The sequence below is a fragment of the Nipponia nippon genome, unplaced genomic scaffold, assembly GCF_047370975.1.
Source record: "Nipponia nippon isolate SJK-2023a ecotype South Korea unplaced genomic scaffold, ASM4737097v1 scaffold_4, whole genome shotgun sequence".
Classification (NCBI taxonomy): Eukaryota; Metazoa; Chordata; class Aves; order Pelecaniformes; family Threskiornithidae; genus Nipponia; species Nipponia nippon.
Window position 1 is genome coordinate 29,202,467 of NW_028262358.1, and position 25,711 is coordinate 29,228,177.

The following is a 25,711-nucleotide window of genomic DNA, read 5'->3' on the forward strand; positions in this document are numbered from 1 at the left end:
TTAGTCTAGTTGCTGTTTAGTGCTTCTCAAAATTTAACATTGAAATGTTTCTTTATTTAATGCTTATGCTTATCAGAAGCTGTAATAGCTTTTTTTGCACTATAAATATACAATTTCTGTTTTGCAAAAAGGTTGGGGTTTGTTTGTTTTTTTCATTCTTACAACAATCTTCCTTCAGGAAAGAAAAGCTGAGAGAATGAGAACTAATTTTGTCGGTGCTAGAATTGTTGGATTTCTTCCATTTTTGCAGTGTTTCAAATTAACATGTTGCTAAACAGCCTTAGAAGCTATATTTGAAACATTACTAAAAGATTGTATTTTTGTATTTTACTGCTTTGCTGAATTCTTTTTAGATTTTTTCAATGCGTTTGTAAAACAGCTATGTGATCTGATTGTTGTAAAGTGTAAGGTTTTTTTATTTTTTTCATTTTGGATCTAGCTCAGAATAGTTAAAAAAATTTTAGTTGCTTTTTTGTGTGTGTGAATCCAGATAGCCTGACATCTGAAACATGCAGAGGAAGCTTCTTAGGCAAATTTTTGTTCAACTTTGGTGCATGTTCTTTCTGCTGCTGTCAGTGTTTTGCTCACTGTGTTCTAAAATTTGCAGTCGGTATGTGAAATTCAGTTAATTAATTTATTATCCCCAGTTTTGAATGTTTATTTCACTTGGGTTATGCCAATGTAAAACCAAAGAAAATGCAGTTCACTGAACACATTAATCAGTTTCATTGTTCACATTAATTAAATGAAGTGTTCTTGATTTTGTTGGAGAAAATAGGAGTGTGTATACAGCTGCTGTTAAAAAATAGCCTTTTGTTTTTCCTCTTCCAAGAAATCGCTTTACCAAAATTCTTCCTTTCCTGTATGTGACTTCCACAACTAAACAAAAATTGATGCTCTTTGGAAATGTTTTCATTTTTATAAAGTATTTGTTTCCAAGAAACCTGTTCCTGGGTCATGGATTTCAGTGATGGAATTTTAAAGAGTAGTGATTGTCCCCTTGTTTTCCCCCTGGTGGCTACAGTAGTACCTGTTTGCTGCTTGTCTGTGAAAGGGGTCTGTGAGAAGTGGACGTGTGCAGTGAACCTCTTTTCTGAAGAGGCAAGATCGTTTGCTTTTTTTTGATTGTTTATATGTTGGTAAAGTCACTGTTTATGTTTTCTTCCAGATTTCACAACGGACTCTTAAATGTTAAAGATGTTCTTACAAGTTTTGACAACACAGGGAATGTCTGTAAGTCATTGTTTATTTAAATATAGTACTATGTTGATAGAAGTCTAATTGTATCATTATAAAATATTTCTGTATGAACCCTCTATAACCATTTCATTTAGCTGAGAAACACCATTACTCTGGTGAGAGATACAGATCTATCCACCATAGTGTTTTATGTGTTACACTGTTTTATGTAGCAGAGTTGCTTGTGTGGATACACCCTTAAGTCATCCCAGTGCAGGTTATTTTTGGTTCTGTGGCTGTGGAGGGAACGTTAGAGCAGCTGAATTGGGTTGGACAAAAAATTAGTTTAGCCCATTGATTTGTGTGGGCCAGTGGCCAGCAATGGCTATCTGAGGAACAACAGTGCAAGAACATGGGAAACAAACAATATGTGTAGCTTGGAGAGGGCAAACTCAAACCAGAGAAAAACAAAAGAAAGCACACAGTCAAGTTGTGAAATTCCTCCCCAGTGTTTTGGATCCTAGAACATGACATGAATTCAAAAAGCAAAAGGGCAAAAATTGTGCAAGAAAAATTCACTGTGGCTATTAATATAAAGACATCACTTATGGCTTAGGAAGTGCTGGATGTTAGGAGAATTAATGGGGCAGTAGGATGATATGTTTGTCCTGATCTTTCACTCTTGTCTAAGCATCAGTTACTGGCTGCATTAACCTGAGACAAGATGAGCTGTAAGTGGACCTTCAATGTCTGACCCAGTATGGCTCTGCTTCAGTATGCTTATTAATAAAATTATCTATGCTGTTAATGGACTTGCATTATAAAATTGTGGTGGATCATGAAAAAGAAGCTGAGCAAAAATATTTAAATATTTTTGATGTAATGAGTAATTACTATTATATAATTAATGTTTACAGATATAAATATAATTCTTGCTTGATTATTCTGCCTTATTTTTCAGGTTGCTTGATTTGTTTTCAAACAAGCAAACTGATAGAATAAAGTTGGGGGGGTCTCTGTAAGTTTGCCAGATATTTAAGACATGTGCACATATCTCTTCTTCCTTATCAAAGCAATGATAGAGCAACTGTTCTGATATATATGTGTTTCATCTCAAAACTCCAGTCTTAGTATTCCAAAGCTATGTTTCAATAAACATTGGCTTTTCATTAGGAAAAAGGTCAATTTCTTTAATAAACTTTTGCCTTCAAAGGAAAAAAATAATCATAAACTAGGTGCTCTCCTTTTTAAAATTTGCTAGCTTTCATTCAGTTCTGAATATTGAAGATAGTTGTGTGGTCCTGCCACAAAATACTTCAGGATATATTCTTTAAATGTTGCCCAAGAGAAATTTGTTCTCTGATTTCTGAATGAAAATTGTATCTAAGGGATATATGAATATCCAAATTAATAATATTAAGGCTGAGAAAGAAAACTCGCCTGTGTAATTATGGTTGATGAGCTACAGATGTAGGCATCATGAGCTGGATGGGAAAAACATTTAGGATCTGGAAGAAAATGCTTTGCTTAAATTACGGGAGGCATTTAGAGAGATTTGATGTTGTAGATTCTCAGAATTGGAAGCTAGAGGGGCTTTTATAACAAGTTACTTCATTCTCATAAACTGTTCTCAATAAGGGAAAAAATTAGGAAAAAAATCCAAACTGGGGTTTTGGATCCAGAAAAAATATTGTTATATTAGTTCATTAGATAACAACTTGGGTATTTATTTTGAACAGCAGAGAAAATGCTTTTTTTTTTTTTTTTTTTTTTTTTTTTTTTCCTGAAAGCGCTTCACATAGTGGATCAAGACAGTGTACCTCACTCTGTTAAACATGGTTACATGATTTCTTAATCTTTGTTCTTTGTGTGGGTACTTAGATTGTGATCAATCTACACAAATTTCCTTGTTAACACAAATAATTTACTCTGCTAAAGTTTTCATATGCTTTCCTATTGATAGATGTGCTGTCAGCTCTTCTCTTAACTTTTTCCAGCATTTCAGCTACTTTCTTATTGATTGCAGATGGTAGAACAAGACTTACACTCTAATAGGCACAACACCAGTCCTAACAGAAGTAATATGACATTTGTAGTTCTTCTTACTGTTTCTCTGTATATACAAAGATTCACAGTTGTCCTTTTGGATTCAGTATTGCTTTGAGGGTTCATGCTGTGTTATTATATATGGTGTTTGCTAAGTAATTTCCAGATTCGCTGCTTCCCCATTTTTTAATGTGTGTGTCTGTAAGCGTCTGTCTGTATTGATGTACATATTGCTGATTTATGCCCATTTTACTAAGAACTCTAGATTACACTCTGTTAGGGTAACTGTCAAATAGTTATCTTCTGGCAGCATGCAGTCCTGGCTTGCAGGGTAATAATCATACTTTTTTGCTACCACCTGTGTGGAGTAAACGTCCCCAGTGTCCAAGCCAGAGTAACTATGTGTCGGTCAGACCATCACAGTAAAGTTCCCCCAACCATGTGTTTACTGAGCTGCTCTATTTGGATCAGACCTGACTGAATTGTGTACACTCCCGTTATCCTTTGATCTGAATTGGTTCTTTCTTTGACCTTTTTCTGTGTATTTCTTGGCTCTCTGTGTTAATCCACAGTGGAAATGGTAGGTAGTAATCCTGCCTCCATTTACCCCCAAAGGTACCTACAGTTGTAGTATTTCTAAAATTAGGTCGACTATTTTTTTACAGTTGCTGTGGCGTTCTTTAAGAACTTCATATTATCAAATGATAGTCTACCCTAAAAAATAACCCTAAACATTTCTAAAATGGTCTTTAACAGTATTAGGTTATTTCTTCTAATACCTAATACTAATGCAGCTGGCCAGTATTGAACATTATTATCAGTCCCATCTACAGTAGCATGCTCTGTGAGAGGACCCATTGAATAATTATAGAGTTTAATGTTCTTTTAGGACACACTGCATAGTTAGAATTTATTTACTGGGCACTAAACTTCACTTAAACAATTCAGATTGAGTTATCAGAAAACAGTTAAATATTTTAGTGTTCTGTGTGTTTGTCGTGGCTGTCATACTGAGTATTTATCAGGAAGCTTAATGTTTTGCTAGAGATTATTAGATTATGAAATAATTGTGTATTAAACAGATTAGATTTTGTAAAAACTGAAACCTGTTGCATATTACATCCTTTTTAAACATAATCATTTGTTTCAAATAACATGGTTTGTGTGGTTTTGGGGGGAGTTTTTTTGTTTCTCCTGGTAATGTTCCTAAGTACCTTGTGTTAAAACAAGCTCTTTCAGGGACCATTTCTATGGTCTTTTTGTTTCACTTTTTGATCTTTCTGCTTATGGTCTTTAACGGGCACATCACCATACACCATCAAAAGAAGAGTGGTAGAGCAGACTCTAGTTAATACCACTTTCTCTACACTCCCAGTAGTATCAACTCAGTACAAGATGTGCCACTAGCTGGCAGCATTATATAAAATATCAATCAGCAGCTTTTGAGGAATACTTGTGACTACTTCCAAGAGTGCTGCCTTATACCAGTAAGACTTAGGGACGAAAGTGGAGCCAACTGCAGTAGCTGTAAATGGCGTATTGCAGGGTCCCAAGTGTTAACTCTGGAAGTTGCCATTGCACAATGTCTTGTTCAAACACTGTACCTACACTCGTACGCTCTCTTTTTCAAAAAGATTTCCAAAGATGCATTTTCATTGTAGGATTGCTACTGTGAATGAAAATTCACGCTACAAATTACAATTGGTTTTCACTTTCAGAAAAATGTGAAAATTTTTTTCTCTCCTGTTTGTCCTTTGTGAGGGAGCAGTTTCCCCGTGAAAACTCTAAATGAATTCTCCGCACAGACAGGATGCAGTGCTACATGCACTTCATTCCGCTTTAATTCTATGCATAAACAGGAGGCAGGGAAAAGAGGACTGGAGTGAAGGAAAGGATCAGTCTGTTCGTTTTAGACAACAGTATGCCATCTGTTAAAAAGACGGTACATCCTGAGACTATCTCTAGTCCTAAGATAGTCCTTTAAAAGAACTGATGGATCGCAGGCAGAAGGTTCAGTGGTGGCATTGTGGGATAGCATCAGCTGGCTCCAGGAGCCACATGCCATGCTCATCCTTGCAGAAGAAAAATCTCTTCTGAAACAGACTGTCCAAAAAGCAAGGAAAATTCTGCAAGAATGAGCTTTTGAGAGTATCACCTTCCCCTGCCTTTCCTAGTGGGAGAAAGCGGTTATGACTGAAATGCTTGTATAATTATATCCCTGCAGTAATAATTTCAAATTATCTGTATGTTTAAGTTAAATGATCAAGGGCCAAAATATTGGGGCCCTCTTTACTAATTGCCACCAGTCTAAGCAAGCTAGTGTCTGTAAAGGAGACTTTTAAGCAGTGAAATACAGCATGTTCTGGGATTTTCATCTAGCATCTACCTGATGTTAACACAGAAACAAGATATTCCAGAGTGCTCAAGTAGTATAAAATTGCAAATATACTATATGTAATAGCAAAACTGTTTCTTGTAAACTGCACATAGCATTAGTTAATAATGTAACCATTTTCAAGAAACAACATGTTCAATACATATTAATTTTATTTTCTATTTGGCTGAGCGTACAATTACATGTTTTGGAACTAAAAAAGCAGCAGAGGGTGCTACAGTTGTAGAGCTACTCAGGCACATATTCCAAAATTGTTGCTGCTGTAGGCAAGCAGATCCCGCAAAGACTTAAGCTTTCAGTTTGGGGTAGATGTAAATAGGATAGCTTTAAATGCTGTTGCCTCTGTTTATATAGGAAAACAGGTAATCTATGTGAAATCCAGAAAAAGCAAAATTACATAGTCACTTGTTTTCTTGAATTTTTTAAAAAAAGTGTTTTATTGCTGGAAAATGTTGCATAGTTTCCTGAAAATATAGTGTCTGGATATAGCTACTGTTACAAAACACCTACTTGCCATCTTTAGAACTGTTTTTGTTTGAGCTAATTTTACGTTTAGAAATTCCAGTCTCTACAACAAGTTTTATATTGGAAAAATGCAGGGGTTTCTTAATGTGCCCCCTGCCCCGCCAATAAATGAGCTACCTAAATTGGAGAATATTTTTGCCCCTTCATATACTATTTTTCATGAAAGTAACAAGAGAGAAGGATTTTTCTTAAATTTCAAGTCCATATCATGGTTTTTTTGGAAAATCGTATTGAGGAAAAAAATAGAAATAAATGAATTTTCTCCTTTTAGTTTTCACTTCTTTTTTTTCAGATTGTATTAATTTTAAAAATATGCTTATTTATAACTGGTAATTGTGTAACTTCTTTTTCTTTGTATTTGCTTAAAAAATTAAAAATCTACTTTAAAACAAAGAACCTTTCCTTCTTTCTTCCTTCCTCTCAAATAACTAGAATGAGAGGGGGGTCTCCTTTCCTGGTAGTAATATATGAGGATGTGTTCAGAGAGCTGCTTGTTTCTTCAGAGCTCTCACTGTGTGACTCAAAGGTATCTGAGCTCCTCTGTGGAGACATTGTGGCAGCTACTGATTTCTCATGCCTGGAAGGGTAGATGCCATCAAGCTACCTGGGGAAAAGTATAGGATGGCATCCTTTATGGCAGCAGAGGTGCTCCTGTATTTCATGTAGCATTACCTAGAATCAACAAGGGAGCAGATTGCATTTTTCAGGTGCTGCTGTGGAAGTTTCTCCCCTTTTTTTAGAGGAAACATCTTGTTTTCTGTGGTGAAAAGCACACCGACTTGAATATGCTTCCTGCCTCTCCGTGCCTCAGTAGGTGTTCTCACCTGAAGAAACTGCCAGTCATTGTCTTCTGAGCCTTTTCTCGTTCCACCAGCGTGGCAGTTTGAAATTGTTTACCGTGTCAGAACCTCACACCCTCTTGAAAAAGTCTTCAAGGAAAAATAAATTGACTAGAAGTGTGTTTGGATAGCAACGATACATGTCATTTTGAATGAAATATCATATTTATGATACCTACAATTTACTATTCACTATGCAGCTTCCTTTTAAATAAAACATTTCATGGTCAGGGTTAAGAAAAACCAGCTGTTTCCTCCCTCCCTTCCCCCATCCAATTCACTTCACTGATTCAGTTTACAGCATCATCCCAAGCAGTCACATTGACATAACTGGCATAAAGCTTATGGAATGGAGCAGAAAATAAGTATATGGGGAGAAGCAGGTACCTTTTAAATTACTCTTGCTACCAGAATTGTTTTTATGAAACTGTTCTCTGATGGAACATCAGTGATGTGTCTGTTTTAAGTACCGTGCCTGCAATCTTCTGCTTTTCCCCACTCACTAAAATCTTCTGTTTATCAGGAGCCTATATGTGAAAAGAGTAATCATAACTGTGATCAGGCCTCTGTTTCCTCTGAAGTATTTTTTTTTTCTACTACTCATTCCATAACCTAACTCTGTGCCTATACTTTCAAACACGGCACCAGCTCAGAGAAGTGAGAGGTGAAGAAGCCCAGCTGAGCTCTTCTGAGTACCCTCTTTCTTCCTTGGTCAGTTTGAAGTTTTTGTAATAATTGGTTCTCCTGATCAGGACATTCCAATGAGAACCTTTTTGGTAAAAATATATGAATCTATTAGAGCAACTGCAGTTACTTTTCTGTATTGCTAAGCAATGTTTTGTACCTCGGCACTCTGATTAGCTGGGTTTTTGCATCAGATCTATTGTCTTAATCTTTATAAAAATTGTTGGCATAAGTATGTTTCTAAGTGTACTACTCGTGCTAGTCTGACTTTACGCACTGGTGTTGACCTTCTGTAACCTGAAGCATTTTTGAAAGTATTCTGAATGGATCATCATGAGAAGTTGGATCTTTCGATTTAAATTAATTAAAACAATTTGGAGATAGGGTATAACACCTTAAATTAGATTGGTAGAAGGAGAAGAGTATGAATTATTTTAATTAATTTCATGGGTTTTACTTTTACGTTAGATAACTTATGGTAATCACCTTTTTAATTGAGATAGGGTAGGATAACAATGGTAAGCATCCCTTTAAGATGTACTATGTTATTAACTAAGCTTAGTCTTTTAGTTCATTGTAGAGTTTCCTCTTAAAATATTTCAAATTTGAGCATAATTGAAATAAATAGTTTCAAATTAGTTTCATTTAGCTTAATGTGCGGTAGGTTGCTGCAGTTTGGGTGCAACTTGCATGTTTCTTTAATTGTTCTTTTTGTTTTCACCATTCCTTTTACTTTCCATGTTCTAGCCATGCTTTCAGTGCTGCTCTTCACAAAAGTACAGGTATGAGGTGCAAAACATGCTCAAGAAATGCCATGGTTGGAGTACATCCTTGAGTAACTACCTTCTGTTCAACAAAGTTGCTGATGGGATCTGACTTGCACATCAGATGGGGCATTTCTCTGTATTGTAACATAGTCTCAGCAGTGGCTGTAGTATGGAAGTAGCAAGGACAGTCCCCGTTCTTCGTTTTCTCCATACAAATGTAACTGAAACGTTATGCATAACTTGCATCTTGTTTTGGTTTTGTTTCAAGTCTTTTTAGAGAACTTTTAAAAAGTTGCATTGTATTTCATGTAAAAAAATCATGTTCAGATGGATGAACTCGTATCTTCTTTTGAAAATGTTGGGATGAAAGGTTTCAACTTAATTCAGCATCAATTCACAGAATTGCATTCAAACAAAACTATTTTGAGTGAAGTATTTCTGGAAATGAGAATTTGAAACCTTTGGTGAATAATATATCCATTTGAAATTTTTTGTCTGATGATAGTTCTGACTGAAAAATATGATGAAAACTAATGTACATAGCAGTGACCAGATGAAAATCCAATGCAGAACTATTATTCGTGTACTTAGCTTGACAAATTAAATACTCTTACTGAGTCTTGGTACAGTTAAATAAAATTCTATGGATTTTAATAATTTTTCAAAATATTTTCAATAATGTGGAAAGAAACGGACAAGGCATTTTTCCAGAGATCTAAAGAACAACTTTTGGTAAACCTGGTGGATTAAAAGAGCCCCCTATACGAGTGGTTTGGTAAATGGAAAATGTATGAGGAATATGTGTACAACTGCGCATTTGTACTAATTACTGGAGGCCCAGCCTTGTGTTTTTTAATTAAGGCTGCAGCCCACCTGCAAAAGACTTGAGTCTGCTAGCTGGTCGAGGGAGGTGATTGTCCTGCTCTACTCCGCACTGGTGCAGCTTCATCCTGAGTACTGTGTGCAGTTTTGGGTGCCACAGTACAAAAAGGATACAAAGCTACTAGAGAGTGTCCAGAGGAGAGCCACAAAGATGGTGAAGGGATTAGAGGGGAGGCTCTATGAGGAGCGGCTGGCGTCACTTGGTCTGTTCAGCCTGGAGAAGAGGAGACTGAGGGGAGACCTCATCGCAGTCTACAGCTTCCTCACAAGGGAAGGAGGAAGAGCAGGTACTGATCTCTTCTCCCTGGCAACCAGTGACAGGACCCAAGGGAACGGCAGGAAGATATGCCAGGGGAGGTTTAGGTTGGACATTAGGAAAAAGTTCCTCACCCAAAAGGTAGTGGAGCACTGGAACAAGCTCCCCTGGGAGGTAGTCACGGTGCCAAGCCTGACAACATTCAAGAAGCAACTGGACAATGCCCTCAGCCATATGGTATGATTTTTTGGGGTTGTCCTATGCAGGGACAGGAGTTGGAGTCGATGATCCTTGTGGGTCCCTTCCAGCTCAGGATATTCTATGATTCTATGAGTGACTAGCCCATAAAACAAAGATTCAGAAAATAGTGGTTCTAACAGTGGTGATTTCACATCTGCTCTCCTTAGTAGTAGAAAATATCTCCTGATATCTAATGGTAGTCTTTTTTACTAAAACTTAAACTTATTATTGTTTCGCTCACTGGCAAAAATGAAATTTTCTTTTGTAATAGCTTTTTAGGTATTTTTAAGTCATCACATGGCCTTGCCTACATCTTCTTTTCCTTATGTTGAGCAAGCCAAATTCCGTCATTTTTTCTTAAGCTAGATTTTTTGCTAGGTTCTGACTTTTCTTTAGACTCTGTACATTTGTTTTGTATCTTTCTTGAAGAGTGTTTGTCAAAACTGGGCACAATAGTCCAGTTGAGGCCTTCATAATGTTAAGTAAACGAGGTGATTTTGTATTTTACAGCCTGTAATCCCAATATTGTATTTTCCTCTTTTACAACAGCATGACTTTGACTTGTGTTGAGCTTTTGACCTGCCATAAGATCCTGGTCCTCTTCAAAAGAGATCAGTTATTCCTGATTGTGTATTTATGTGGCAGATTATTCTTACCCAAGTGCAATACCTGGTACTTGTCCCTGTTGAACTTTTTCCTCTGTTTCCAGACTTCTCCCAGTTAATTGCTTTTGTCCTTTGAAGCCTGTCTTTCAATGTACTGGACTTCCTAAGTTGATAAATTGCTAATTTAATAAGCATATTCCTTCCATCGTCTAGGTGATCAATGAAAACATTGAACAGAGCCCAATCTGGTGTAGGCATTTATGGTAATTCCACCTGATAAAATCATCTGCTTTTACAGTAAACCACTGAGAATTATTCTCTAGAGTCAGTTTTCTTGATCAGCTCTGCACCTGTATTAACCAAATTTTATTTAGGCACTGTTTCTGATGAAATTGTCAAAAGACTTTCTAAAGTTTTTGATATAAGACATCTACTGCTTCTGCCCTATACACAAGCCTCTTATCTTGTTGCTCTGGTGAATGTTTTTTTAATTAAAATCTGTAATTTATTTTTTGTTGTTATACTTCATCATGGAATATGCAACAAAAGAATGAAAAACATGAATCTGTTCCGAGTTTTTAATTATGTGAAGATGAGGGAGAGGACGAATTGAATGAAACATTATACTTAATTATAGAATGCATTATTGTGTTCTGCACTGAAAGTCACCTGATGATTTTCTGTCTTATAATTTAATTCACTTCACTTCCTGAAAGCCATTGTTTTAATCATTTGTACTACAGATGTATCCTATCTAAGCTTCTATGCGTGGTTTTGTCTTGTAGTTCTTTGGTGTCCTGAAGGAGAACTCCAGCTACGCTGAGATGTGTACTGGTTTTGTGACATGTTTGATAGTCTAGCAAAAATTAAGATAGGATTGTAATAGCTCTCTACCCTAATACCCTCTACCTTCCATCTCCTGACATTCTGTAAATATGACAGAATGTAAAATAATACAAGATGGGTTGTGGTTTTGGGGTGGGGTTTTTTTTGTTTGTTTGGGGCTTTTTTGGTAATTTGGGAGTACTCAAATGTGTTTGTGCTTCATGCACCTGAGAAATGGAGTTCTGCAGGTTGTATTCAGGACTAAAAATAAAGTAATTTGAGCCTGTTATGCCTTTTGTCACCAACTCCTTGTTTATTGATACATTGTTGAACTATGACCTGTGCTTTGTGACTTAAATTTACTTTCTTTCCATCTATGCTGGTGCTGGCTGAATGTACATTTCACTATCTAGATATTTTTTTTTTTTCCAATTTAATTTTTAGGGTTCCCTTTATATTTAGGCCAATTCCAATATTTTAAGGCAGTGTTTTGTTGTCTTGTTTAAATGTGTGTTTTATATCAGCTCAGAAGAGGGTGAGTATTACACTGTACTCCCAAAAGCACTTTTTTGGTATTAACTAATCTGTACAATGTCACATATGTGAAATAAATATTAGATCCATTTTACAGGTAGGAAGACTCATAAGCCTCTAGATTTGTTACAGAGCTGTTCATGGGGTAGAAATGGGAGACAGAACCAAGACAACTTACAGTGGTGGTATGCCGAGGGCCACTAGCAGACCTGACTTCTGACCTCTCCCACATGTAGGTTTATTGTAGGCTCTTTGTTAAATTGTGCAGTACTACATTTTCAGGAGTCCCTGCTCATTTTAAATGCCACCCCTTTGGGTTATCTAAAGTGAAGGACTTAGAGCTGTGTCAGAAAAGACACTTGGGCATTGCTGAACTGAACTTTAGTGCTGTGACAATAAAATTTAATCCTTCTTCAGGTAAGGAGGCATTTCTACACACGTAATGGCATGGGCTGGAATTCACCACAGGTAGCACTCCAAGATTTGTGTGTCATTAACTCTCCCTCTCTTTGGAGTTTCAGTTCGTAACCTGATGCATTCACAGTCTTAAATTCTTTCCTTTATTTAGATGCTTCAACCGTGTCTGTCAAAAAGTATGGAAGGAATCACTTTTTTTTAGCCTCCCATGTGGCAGCTGCAGGTTTTATGTAGAATTTATTTCGTTTCAGACATGAGTCTAATTGTTACAACACTCACCAGGTGGTTTCATGAAAGTAAGGGAGGCCAGCACACCTGAATTAGCAAAGGGAATGGGCTCAGAGCTTTTATGTGCTCACTTACTGGAGCTCCTTTTGGACAGTAAGACAAGAAACAATATTACTAAATGTATTGGGTAATCCCTCATGACAGTATGTCGGGAAGAAAACCCACTACAATCTGCCAGTAGGTATGAATTTAGAATGTGAAAACAGCAGCTTTATGCATGCCTCTCTATAAGCACATACCCAGTTCCGTGAGATTTACCTATTCACACAGCTAAAACGTTGTACACTCTTAAGCTATTTTACGAGTCAGCACCCTAATATAAATTCTGTCAGGCTAAAAATACTGGAATGTCTTCATAATAAAACATAATACGGCCAAGCAGCTTATATATAGGGTCCTTATCTTTGCTGTATATTGGTTCTCATTTTGAAATAGTGGCAATATGAGGCAATTTGTAGATTTATTTATTATTTAATTGGACATTCCCAAAGTAGAAAATAATATTTCCTTTTGTTTGTGTGGTTAAAGACTCTGTAAAAATGAACTTAGCCAGATAAACTGAGGTTTCTTTACTATTACTAAGAATTAATCTGATAATTTTGTCCACAACCATAATCTGCTTTTAAAATCAGGCATTACATTTTCTGTTGAAAACTAAGCAATATAAATTCCCTATGAGGAAGGGCTGTTCAGCTGCACATCTCCTGTGGAAGAGGCTTGGTTACTGACAGGTGAATCTGCGTCAATTCTAACATTATTTCCTAGGTTAAAGTAACAGAGGAACATGTTTTAATCGTACGTTATCTCAGAAAATATTTTTATGTGGGTGGGTTTTGTTTGATTGGTTTTGATTGGACTAGTGCAGTTTTTAGTAAGCAGCAGTGAACTATCAGTATTTATGAACTGTAATGTTTCTTTCTTTGCCAGCTGAGATTAGCAGACATTGCTTTCAGATGGAGGGGGGCGGAGATTAATAACAAGGACTGGTTTTGTTGCACCTGTTTTTAGTTTAATAATAATCTTTGGAATAGGTTGAAAATCCATGGTAAGGCACAAGCTGAAGCTTATGTTCAATTTTTTTTTTTTTTTTGGTGGTAAGACGTTTACTTTCTTGATCTGTATTTGTATTTGGTAAAACACAATGTACATTGTTTTTCATAAAGAAACTGACGTATAGCCATCAAGTTAAAGGACTTATGAATGCTTAGGAGCAAATGCACACAGCAATTTAATTATCCTTTGTTGTATGGGGGCACACTTGAAGAATTCTGAAACTTCTCATGAAGAAGCAGACTTTTTACTTAGTATAAAAGTTGGGCATTAAAATGAGAACAGCTTTGTAAACCTTGACTTAAAAGTAATTACATTTAAACGATAGTAGTAGCAAAAGGCAACATTCTCCAATGATTTTAAACTGCCTTTTAAAGTTGTATAGCTACTCAAAAAGGCAGTAGGACCAACAAAATGCTTAAAGATACACAGGAATAAAATGGTCATGCAGGTTTGGCATTTAAAAGCAAAGATCTTTACGCTAGTTTCTGAATGGACAGTAAAATATACTATCTTTGAATTTATCATAATTTTAATGAAAAAAACCCAGGTATACACTAAGAAACTAGAATCATATGAATCAAGGGAGAGATGGACAGCTTTTGGAAGCTATCCAAAAATACCTGCTAACCATTTGCTCAGATAAACTTCCTGTTGAATTCTTTTCCTTATTTTCAAAGCGCCTGTTAAAAAGAAGTATTTATCCTTCCCATTCCCATTGAATTTTCCAGTTCCAGAATTAGAAACACGCTGTCATACCTAGCATTGAAAAAAACTTAAATTATAGTGGTGGTATTAAATACATATTCAAGATCAACTACTTAGCAGAGACTGTTCATTTCAATCTTTTTTCTAACTGATAAATGCTTTACAATGTAAATGCTTGCATAATGTAGCAGCCAGTTGCATGTCTCCTGTGTTAACTTCCAGAAGTTATACTACCTCACACATTCCTGTGGCAGGCAAAAGTAATTATGATAACAATCAACAATTATAATACAGAATTCCAAATATTTAGTTTTGTTCACAGTACATACAACACAACAATATAGATAATTTCAGACAAAAATTGGTAATCTAAGTGCTTTAAATCTGTTGTGATTCTCATTATTTCAAATATGTATTTCCTCATAATTACTATAGCGTTTTCTTTTGAGGATTCTATTTATGTGCTCTTCAGAAAATGATATGGTAAATATTTGGTATTAAAGTACACAGCCACAGGTTTTACTGTTTGTTAGGGTAAGTGACAGCCTAACAGAAGGGGAAGATGTTATGCCAGATAATTCTGCAAGACTGATCTAGAATCAGACTGAACTGCTAATGAGTGAGAACAATTAATGAAAATTTTGTGTTTTCATATATGAATTGTTTCTTTGCTTTTTTTTTTTTTTTTTAAATACACAGAATTGTCTAGGTTTGGCATTTAAAGAGCTCTGTACAACTGTTGTAATAGTTGAGTGTAAACTGTCAAAAAGAGGCAGAATCCTGGAAATGATAAGTCCAATTATATCCTTTAAGATCCTTTTACAAATCTGAGCATTTAAATACAGGGATTTGATTTGTAAGTGCAAAATGTTTCTTATTCCAAAATGAGAAATATGCATGTACTGCTCAGAAGAGATCATCCTGTGATTTTTAAGTAAATCAGTCTAATTGGCATAGGATTTTTATGTGTGTGTATATATATAGGTATATATAATTACTACATATATAATTATATATATATATATTTTCACATTATATATATGGAAGAAGAAAACCTGGATTTTTAACGGGGCTTTTTTTAGTAAGATATTGTCGAAGACTTATTTTACTGACAGTTTACTTTGACCCTGCCTGAAATAGGATGTTATTGGTGACATAAATATTGTAAGAAGGTGAAAGTAGAACTGCAATGTGCCATCTTTCCCCAAATATTTGAAAGCATTGTCAACTTTTGAATTAGTGTCATATTTTTTCAATTGTTTTTAGTACAAGTGAAATTTGATTTGCCTTAGTAACATAAAGAATCTCATTGTCTTCAGCAGGGCTTGTCAAATGAATAAGAAACACTGTCTACTTTCTAAAATTGATTAAAAAAAAAAACAAAATTATTTTAATTTGAATGAGGTGAGAATCTGGTAACTATTGAAATGTTTTCAGTGCTGAATAATAAGGAGCATGATAATTGAAACTTGGCATAGAAATGAGTAGCAAATTTTACTCTTCCTCCTCTTTATAAATTGGGAATTTGATTGTTGGATAGCATAGAAGTAGACAACAAAACACATTTAGTACCTGATATTCCAAAAAATAATATTTAAGTAATACAGTTAAGGCTTAGTATATATTACTTCTATGATTATATATTATAATATATATCACTTATATAATAATTATATTATATAATAGATAATATATATTACTTCTATGATTACCACTTTCATATTCATGTATTTCATAGTTTGTAGATTTTGTAGATACATATATCATAATTTGTAGACATGTATCATAGTTTGTAGATTTTGTAAATTTCATTCACATATATTTAAAAGTTTGAAGGACAGTGGCAGATACTGCTACGATTGTTTGCTCTTAATCTTTAAATTATTCTTTTTTTCTACTGCAAGACTTCATAGCCTAAATATGGGGAAAGCATCCATACTGCTTTCTGATGCCAAGAGGAGATGATCAGAAGAGGGAATGGGACAAACAGTAAGCCTAGTCAGAAAGAGTCCTAGAACAAGGAGCATGTAGGGGAGAAGAATGAGTAAAACAGTAGTGGCTGGGCAGGAAGGGGAATTGGAAATAAAGACATATTTTATGAGGTTTTTTCCAAGGCAGAAACCAGATTGGCCAGAGAGGAGCCTGGGATGAAGTCACAGTGAATGAAATGAATGTGTCCTAAAAGGTACTGGACTGAGACAAAAGGTCAAAGGTGGAAAGGAGGCTATGCTAGCTCACCTTCAAGAGGGCTGGAAAGAAATTGTGGTTGCACCAGAAAATGTTTCCCACAGGGCCAGCAACAGAACTACATTTCCAGGGATCTCTGTGTGCATCACCTTCCTGTGACTGCTCAGGTAAAATGCATTTTTCATTCTTTTTAACGGCTGCTCTCTGTAGACTGCCACAATGTTTTCATTTACTTTATTTGCATAACCATAAATATGTTGAGCTAGACTGAAGGTTGCAGTCCTGCTTACAACCTATGGAGGAGCTAATATTCCAGATGACAGGATTTTTTATGTTTGTTTTTTACTTAAAAAAATACCCACAGAAGTATGTTTTAACTTTGAGTCCTTGGCTTTACAAAATGCACCACTATTTTAGTGTGTAAGTGTGTAGTGCCTATGTAAATGGGGATTTCATGGTTCATGCGGTTGCTTGTTACTTGGAGAGCAACAAGCTTCCTCCATCTGCCAGAGGGTTCTCTGTGGTGGTGGGCTAGTATGTTTTTTTTCTGAAAGCCTAGGGTCTGATCTGCAGCAGCAAATCACAGCTGAAATGGTGATTTCAACAGCTAAAGCAGAAATGTCAAATAGTCAAAAAATGAGGTTATAGGTGCTTTGGACTCTCAAGAGTGGATGTTTTTCATCTAAAGAAAGTCTCTTTCTGACTTCTGTCTCTCCCCAGGGACACCACCATGTGCTGTAAGGAACATAGTCAGCAAGGACTGTGAGGTGGAGGAATTGTTCTGTTAGGGGTGACTGGTTGGATATCTTTCAAAGTGAGCGAGACGCTGAAAAGCAGGCAATGAATTCTGGTAGCCTGCGTACAGCTTTCAAGCCAAAGGCTAGAGAAGCCTGCTTCTATTAAAAGGTAAATTCAGAAAGTAAGAAATGGGGCTATACTTAAGTGAAGTGTAAATATTGGTTATTTTATCATTAAGTGAACACTGGCCTTTGGTTCTGTGAACTAAAAGGAAGCAGTGGTCTTCTGTGAAGTGTAGTATGTGGCAGTAGTTACACGTTGCTTCCTAAGGCATACATGCAAGAGAGCTGTACGAAGGGTGTAGTGGCATTTCCTAACTAATTTTGTCATTTCCTAAATCAAGTATTTTATTTTACAACCTTGATCTTACTTTAATGGAAATGCATGTTGTAATTTTGTATACAAATTTGTGCTATAACAATTTTATGCACAGACTTCAGATCACAAAACCAAGGATCCTTCATGTCGTGAAGTAGCACTTGCTGAGATAACTGGCATGCTTTTGCAGAAAATGTACCCAGAAACAACCATATTGTTTGAAAGTATTCCGCATCTTCATATGTATGTCTAACCCTACACTCTGAATCATCCGATGATTCATAATGCTGTTATGTTTTAAAATACATATATATTTATATTTTGATAGACATTACTAGTGTATGGTGGTCAAATTGCATACAGTAATATAGCAGTTGTTGGTAGATTTCAATATCCCTGTGTGAGTCCAAAGAATATATAAAATCAAGATTCTGTTGTTTTAGAAGCATCTAGGTTTTGTACCTTTTGTTACAAAGTTACAAAAAGCTTATGGTTAAAAAAAAAAAAATTGTCATTCTTCTAACTTTTCACTTATTCATGTAAGAATCAAATTCTAAAGAGTAGCAAAATGTAGTGTTGCTATCTGTTTGCCTCTAGATCTACCTAACCTCAAAGCATGCATAGGTTGTGTATTGCACTTCAGAAATTAAATGTATATACAACCTATGCCGTCTAAGAGGCATGAAATACAAATATTTAAAACCCCACCTTGTTAGCACATTTGGTATGTGTTGCTGGCACTGTAAGCATTTTCTGATTTATTGTATCTGGTGTAAATGTCATCAGTTAACAAACTTTTAGTTTGTTGTTGTGAATAGTCTTGTAAATACTGCTTCTGTCGTGATCAAACTTAGACTTTATTGTTGCACAGAGCCTTAATTTAGTAAGCTCTTGATCAAGAAAAGTTCTTGATTTGGAATAGGTATGTAATGAATACTAGGAACTGGTAAACAATAGCAAGGAATTTTAAACAAGTGTTGAACGAGAACTTTAGAAATCCTTATTGTCCTTATAGCTACTTTTAAAGTTTCCTTAGTCAGTTTTCTGAGACACAGATTGACCCCATTGTGAAACCGAACCTAAAAGCCAAAGTACTGATTTTTTTTTTAATGTGTGTACATTGATTGTATATTGAACATAGAATCAACCTAATTATTATAGAAACAGACCTTCTACAGGATCACAGATAATAAACCTTTTCCAAACTCTGTGTGTGTCTATAGATAATAGCATAGACAAAATATACACCAATCTGAAGTTTAGCAAATGCAATTCGAATGACTTGTGGAAAGTACCAGTCTATTTTACAATGTATATGCCAGGGTCTTAAACTCACCGCTGGGCCAAGCTAAAAAGGTAACATCTGATTGTGATATTACTGCAAGACAAATGGTAGCATGCTACTCTGCTTGAAAACATAATGGCTTTATACTATAACCTTTAACCCTGAAATGATGCTTGAGTGGACCTTAACTCCTAAGTGAACATGCCTGAGTAAATAAAACTGTGGTTTCACATAACAGAGAGATACATTTTTTAGATCCTTTGCTGATTATATTGTGTGAAGGTCAATCTTCTGCCCCATTTCTGAAAGTTGGGTCAGAATAGGGATTTTAGGGTCACTTCTTCAAGTATCTAAGCCATTACAATGCACTAATAGGCCCTGATAGCTCATTTTATAAGCTCTTAGCATTAAGCTGGACATTGTTTGGACTCATTTCAAATCCTGCATGTACCCTGCAGGGTTAATTAACATCTTTTTAAATGGATGGTTTTTGGTTATTTTGAATTAAAGTTCTTTGGTTTAGTCTGTCACTATTTACTACCATTTACCATGTGTAAAGACATAGAAAACTTATATTCACTTAACTCAAGATCTGTATATTGTTTTGAAATTGAGCTGTTAAATTTATTTTTTTTCTGATTTAAACACATCAAGAGTATAGCATCAAACATGCAGTGGTAGACACAGCTGAATACCAGTACAAAGTGGTTTGGAGTGGAAAATTTTAGTTATCCATTCCAACTATATTTTGTACAGTGGAATTTCAGATTATTGTCTCCTGCTCTGTGTAAAATGCCTTTCTATGTTACTTTTGTCACTGCTATGAATCTTGTTTAAAGGATGCTGAGATCAATTGATTAACAATTTAATTAGAATGATAAAGCAAACGTAATTAGGCAGCGCATTTCAGTTTTCCACTGAGGTAAACAGAAGCATACCAGAAAGGACATAATGAATTCAAATTGAAGTAACTGTTTTTTGAGAACATCTGAGCACAACAGATTTGAAAGTAGTATAGAATGGATAAGATTGAGACAGGAAAAACACAAAATATCACGGCAAATGAGAAGTATGTTGACCTCAAAAACAGAATGAAAAAGCCCCCCCAATACTGGATGCTTTTGAGAAAAATTTATTTTTAATAAATGGAAGTACATTAAAACAAGTAGTACGTTTTCAAAGAAAAGAAACGGGATTAACATTTGAAATTGTAAAACTAGTCTTGCCTTCAAGAGTATGCTTCAGATTTGATAGGTATTTGTTTCAGAAAATATCTTTTATAGCAGATCTTCAAGAGTAGTTAGCAATTGTTTGGAAACAGTCTTGGCATCACCTCTCCCAGCCTTGTGTCTGGGCTAATATAAAACCTTAATTGTGCTGCTAGCAGTAGCTCTCTGATATGTAGGGATTCAGGATGCAGATTGAATTTGTACTGCTCATCAGCAGGTAAGTTAATTACTCTGTGCATCTGGAATGTTCTGTCACAGCATGCTTCCTTTTAGCTCTTGTGAGAAAGTAAGTATTTAGAAAGGTAGTTGGCGTGTATATGCTCTGTGCTGTGAATTCATAGAGCTATTGCATCACCAGATTGACCACTGTGGGGACTTCTTCTTTTGCAGTTTACATGGCAGAGTAATGCTGGAGATGAATTGTTATGTCTAGAGTTTCATATTTATGATCTGTTCTAATTTTTTCGTGTAGACCACGTATCACTTTCTTCCTTTGTTCCACCATTTCTTATGACTGCAATCACTTGTCATATTGTTTTTGCTGCACTTCTATCTGCTTCGCTATTCGACTTTCACTCCTCCGATCTAAAAGGAATCCTGACTTACTTTGCACTCCAGAAAGTTTCTTAGCGGAGCAAGAGCCATGTTCAGAAACAGTGCACTATAGTCATCCAGAAAACATGTACTCACTGTTTCATATACGTGTATGGAGACTTAGTTCCAGAATAGTGCTTTCTGTGTGTAGATAAATCCAAAGATTCAACACTGCAGTAGTGGATGGCTGCAGTAGGCTCCATGTCAAACTTCTCAACATCCAGAAATGGTTGGTAATTTCACAGGTTCTTACTGTTGTGTGGTTTCATTCATAGATAAAGTTGACATAATTAGAGAATTCACCAGTAAAGGATTTTTTTTTAAATGTCACATCTCAAACCCAGCTGTATTCATTTTGATTAACATGCCATCCATGAGCTTAAAAAACAAAACAAAACAAAAAACCAACACAAATGCAACTATTTTCATGTGCATACAGAATTGTTTGATCTTTTTAAACACACTGGAAGGCATAAGTAGTGTGTAACCTAGGGGATTTTATTCAAGAGCTCCTTCTTTCATTGTCCTATTGCCTCTGCCCTCCCATAGTCTACTTGCTGTTCCACAATAACTCTTAGTCTGCCTCCCCTTACCCTTGTTGCAGGGATCACGGGCAAGAGTTGGGAAATGTATCAGGTCTGTAGTTACCTTGAGAAGGAGAAACTAGTAACAGTGATGTTCAGAGCAGCTTATCCATAAAGGTGCAAGTACATACTTAGAGTGAGAGGGGTTTTTTTTTTAAGGAAATGCAGATTAATGCAGGTGAGGACTATACATGTGAAACTAGAATCTGTGGTTTGTCTTGGCATAGAATCATAGAATGGTTTGGGCATGGTTTTAAAATTTGTTAGCTAAGTACATTCTAAAACAAAATAGAAAAGCAACCTCCAGAACATATTAGTGCTTCTCTACTCAATTAACTTCATCTTTGAGATAATTGACTTCTGATGTGTTGAGAAACATGTCTTAAGTTCAGGTGCTTGTAAATGGTAAGCTAGACACTTACTGGTATTCTTCCACCATACGCTACGCTGATCTAGCATCTTGCTGCTGCTTAAAGGAGGTAGTCCTGTTTTATCTCTTGTGTCACTCCCAATGCTTGATCATCTGCTCCCATTGCTATGCCTTATTTTGGCTCTAAAGCTTTTGATACCAATCAGTCAGTTGGATCAGTTGGTTGATCTAATGGAAAAACTAGCCCACCTTGGAATGATTGTTGTGTTTGGTTTGGGTTTTTTTTCATATTAACAAACCTATCTCACGCTCCGTATATCCTCGTTGTCACAAGACCTGACACAAAAAAGGTCGCTGTTTATGTCCAGAAGAGGGAGGAACCGCTTCTGCTTGTTTCAGTTGTTGAATTGGTTAGACTGAAGTAGGTGTAGTCTGAAAGCACATCTATAATAGGTGTTCTGGAACAGAGTTTTCCAATTTGCTTTAGGCTGGATGCTACCTCAGTTAACAAGATGAAAACATTAGCCAACTTCTCATCTCGTTAAAAGCAAGCTATTAGATCTCTTCTAGCTTTTTGGGTGTAACAGTGTATAAAAGGGCACTAAAACATATTCTTATTTGTCATTGTGAGAGGCAAATGTAGCTATGAGTAAATAAAGGCAGCAAGTTTGTGTGGTAAGAATAAAATTATATTTTTATATGGTCACTTTGCAGAGTAAGACTGCAGTTTAATTTCTTCCAAAGCAAGAAAATTAATAGGTCAAGAGGAGAACAGCTAACTTCCTGTAAAGACTGAGATCAGAGCATGTAGGCCTCTACAAAAGTCTTTTATTGTTCTCTGTACTCCCCATCTTAATATTCAAGGAACAAGAGCTAAGAAAATATTATGTACGCATGTTCAGTATTTTTCAAAATGAGAATCTCGGCTGTTGCAGTTTTAGGGCACAATGAACACTGATTGCCTAAAAAATTATTTTAATAATTCAACCTTTTAGCTTGAGGTTTAGGGCAAAGTGTTTTGAAACCATTACGTTCCTTTTCATTTGTTGTATAACCTAAAATGGATAAACTAATTTATGCTTTTGGGGGATGTAGATTAAGGTATACTTTGTGTCTGGGATGAGGTATGGGACAATAAGTTTAAATCTCCGATTATTTGAAATTATTATACTTATAAATCCCTGAAAATATGTCTTTAAAATAATTAAAAAAAGAATTCTGGCCGTTGCTACTCTATCAAATGCCTCAGACACCTTCAAAAAATCACCCTTTTTACATGTAATCTCTCTCTTTTAGCATGACCGTGCAATGAACGTTCAAGAAAGAGCAGTTTATAACTGATTAAACATTTGCAGTCTTTCCCTCCTGCTTTCCCCCACAGAATCATAGTTTGTAAAATGCAGAGTTGTGGACTCTTGACATTTCTGTGTTTCATTGCTCTTAATTTCTCTGTCATTTTCATACTCGTGTTTATTCATTTCCATTCCCTGCTCTTCTCAGACCTCCATGATCTTTCCCCCCTCCTCTGAACAGTGGAGAGGAAGGCTTGAGGTGCGTTGCACTGGTAATTACTTTGGTGTCAGGAAGTCTTCTCATTATACCAAAGGCTCAATGTTTGCATCCATTCTTAAAGTGCTGTAGGTAATCATTATCCCGTATGTTTCAATTTATAGAATTCACTGTGGTCAGATTAACTTTAATTCTTCCCACTTCTTCTCCGCTCACCCCCCCCCCCCCGCCCCAAGCAGGGCTTGGAGGGTCTCCGGGTCTCTCAGGTGTGAGAGCCCTGGCATTGTTCGCTTTGTTGACTCTGAACAAAGGCGTTACAGAATTGCAAACTTGTGAGTCAGGTACTAATGTTTGTTTGCTGGGTTTCGGAAGAAGCTGTTTATTTTAGTAGGCAATTTTCATGTGTGACAAGGTGAAATGTTGAGAAGGCAGCCCCTCATCAGTGGACAAACAATTCCTAAGAATTTAGCTAATGGCCCCCCTTCAGTGCAGAGAATAGATGGCAACAATTGTACTTCCAGACTAAACCAAGAACTACTTGTTTGGCTGCTAGGTGTTAATGCAAATTTGTTCTTCAGCTCATTCAACCCTAGGGCTCCCATCCTTTGATTTAATTAAATGTAATTGGTTACATTGCTCCTCCCAGGCCCCTGAGGTGTTTTTGTTTATTGCTCACTCTTCGCAATAATGCTTCAATTCAAGGCACAAAATGCTCGATAAATAAGAGCTCTTTATCCTGTGTTGGATTTGCAGAGAGATTATTCCCCTCAAATAGTTTGGTTTTACTGTTAAAAGTGAATGACTAGTGAAGTAAACTCATTGGGTGGCAAACCTAGCATATCCAGAAGCAAGGAAATAAGAAGGGTAAATTAGATGAGATTAGAACAAGAAATGAAGCTGTAATGTTAAATTAGTAAGGGACTGCAACTGGTGTTGTAAGTAAGCCATTGACACTTTCAAATGATGCTTCAATTAATAGGATTGCTATTGGTGCACTAATATATTTTGAGGGTTACTTTTTCAAAGTTTGATTGAAGTGCTTGTGTATTTTTATTAATGTAAGGTAATGTTTTAAATAACAAATGCATCAGGCAGCAAAAATTGACCTCAGGAAAATATTTAGCATGGTTTTCTAACTGACATTACTATCATATTTGGTCTGGATAATTATATTATTCCATTTTGGATTTAAAAAATTACAATATTTAAATGCTTTCCTTAAAGGGGAGGTTTTATTCTGTTTACAACTAACATGTTATCTCTGTGTAAGTGCATATGCAGTGTATTTCATTGTTTAGAGATGGCAAATAGCCTTAACAATTTATATTGTGAAAGTCCCTCTGCTACTCTCCTAAAGATAACTGTGAAAATTTTACATTTCTCAGTATCTTCACTTTCAACATTTAAGCACTCTTGCATCCAAGTGGTCTTTTTTCCTCCCCACAGTGCTCAGAGAAAAGGCATCTTATCATCCCTAGTGCTTCTGTATTTATTCAAGCTTTGCTTTCTCTCTTGAGAACAGATGTATGGTATATGGCTTATTAACGCATCTGGCTCTGTAGGCATTAGTATCACAGGATCACTCAGAGTAGCTGGTGGAAAAGAATGAAACTCCGTAGTAGTTTGAGTTCACAAACATTTTTAAGTCCATCTAAAACGGCTCTGCTGCTGAAGGCGAAGACCACCCTTCCTCCCAGACTCTCATTTCCATTCGGTCCTGTCACTGGGCTCAGGCAGTAAAAGAATATGAACAGCCTGTGAAGAGGCAGGACTAAAATTTTAGATCAAGGGGGGTGGCAGAACTAAACACTTTGGGCAGCACTGCTGATGTAGGCTCATGCCCTCCTTTTTTTGGCTGAGTGTTTCATTCTCTCACTTGTGTCTCATCCCGTGATGAGGCGACTCAGGGAGCTCTTTCTGGAGACCCCATGCTGGGGTGGAGGGTGGGCCTGCCCCCACAATGTTATGAGTGGAATTGTTCCTTCTGGTGGCACTGGGCATTTCAGTGGTACTCATAAGGAGTTGTCCTTTTTGAATGGGACATTAGATTTCCCATGTGCAAAGATATTTTATTCTTGAGCATGTGAGTATGTGTTGGTATGGCTACATCATCGGCCTGTGTTCTTGGAGCTTCTATGGAGAGAAAATGGAGAGCAGATTGATAACAGTTGCTAAATCAAACAAATTTCCCTCAGCATCCTGACACTAGCAGGGCTGAAATAGGTGAGGGTCAGGTGAATTTGTGGCAACGTCAGTGTGAAACAATGAACCTGGATGCGAGCAAATTTGAAGGAGAATTCTGCTATTGAAGGCCTGGGAAAATAAATGCTAAATATTTAGCAGACTAACCAAAGGCTAACCTAAAACACAGCATCTCTGTTATTAATTTCATCATCTGACTGATTGCGAAATAGTATTTTGTTTTGGAAAAGTTGTCCCAAGTCATGGCAAACAGCTGCTGCTGTTACAGGAATTCTAAGGCTGCCACAAATTTAATGCTTTTCTGAAAACATTGGAAAAAACAGAGATGCTGAGTCACAAATGTATTCGAGCCATAGTAAGATGATAGCACTCATCTTTCTGACAGAGTATCAGCT

The 25,711-nt window shown here is 36.2% G+C and overlaps 1 protein-coding gene across 1 annotated transcript in view; it reads left to right on the plus strand.

Moving 5' to 3' along the window:
- CAMKMT (calmodulin-lysine N-methyltransferase) overlaps positions 1–25,711 on the plus strand; it is a 223,100-nt gene that overhangs the window by 13,836 nt on the left and 183,553 nt on the right. The window contains exon 3 of the mRNA XM_087774847.1: positions 1,169–1,233. Coding sequence (XP_087630973.1) covers positions 1,169–1,233 — 65 coding nt within the window. The remainder of the gene's footprint in view (positions 1–1,168; positions 1,234–25,711) is intronic.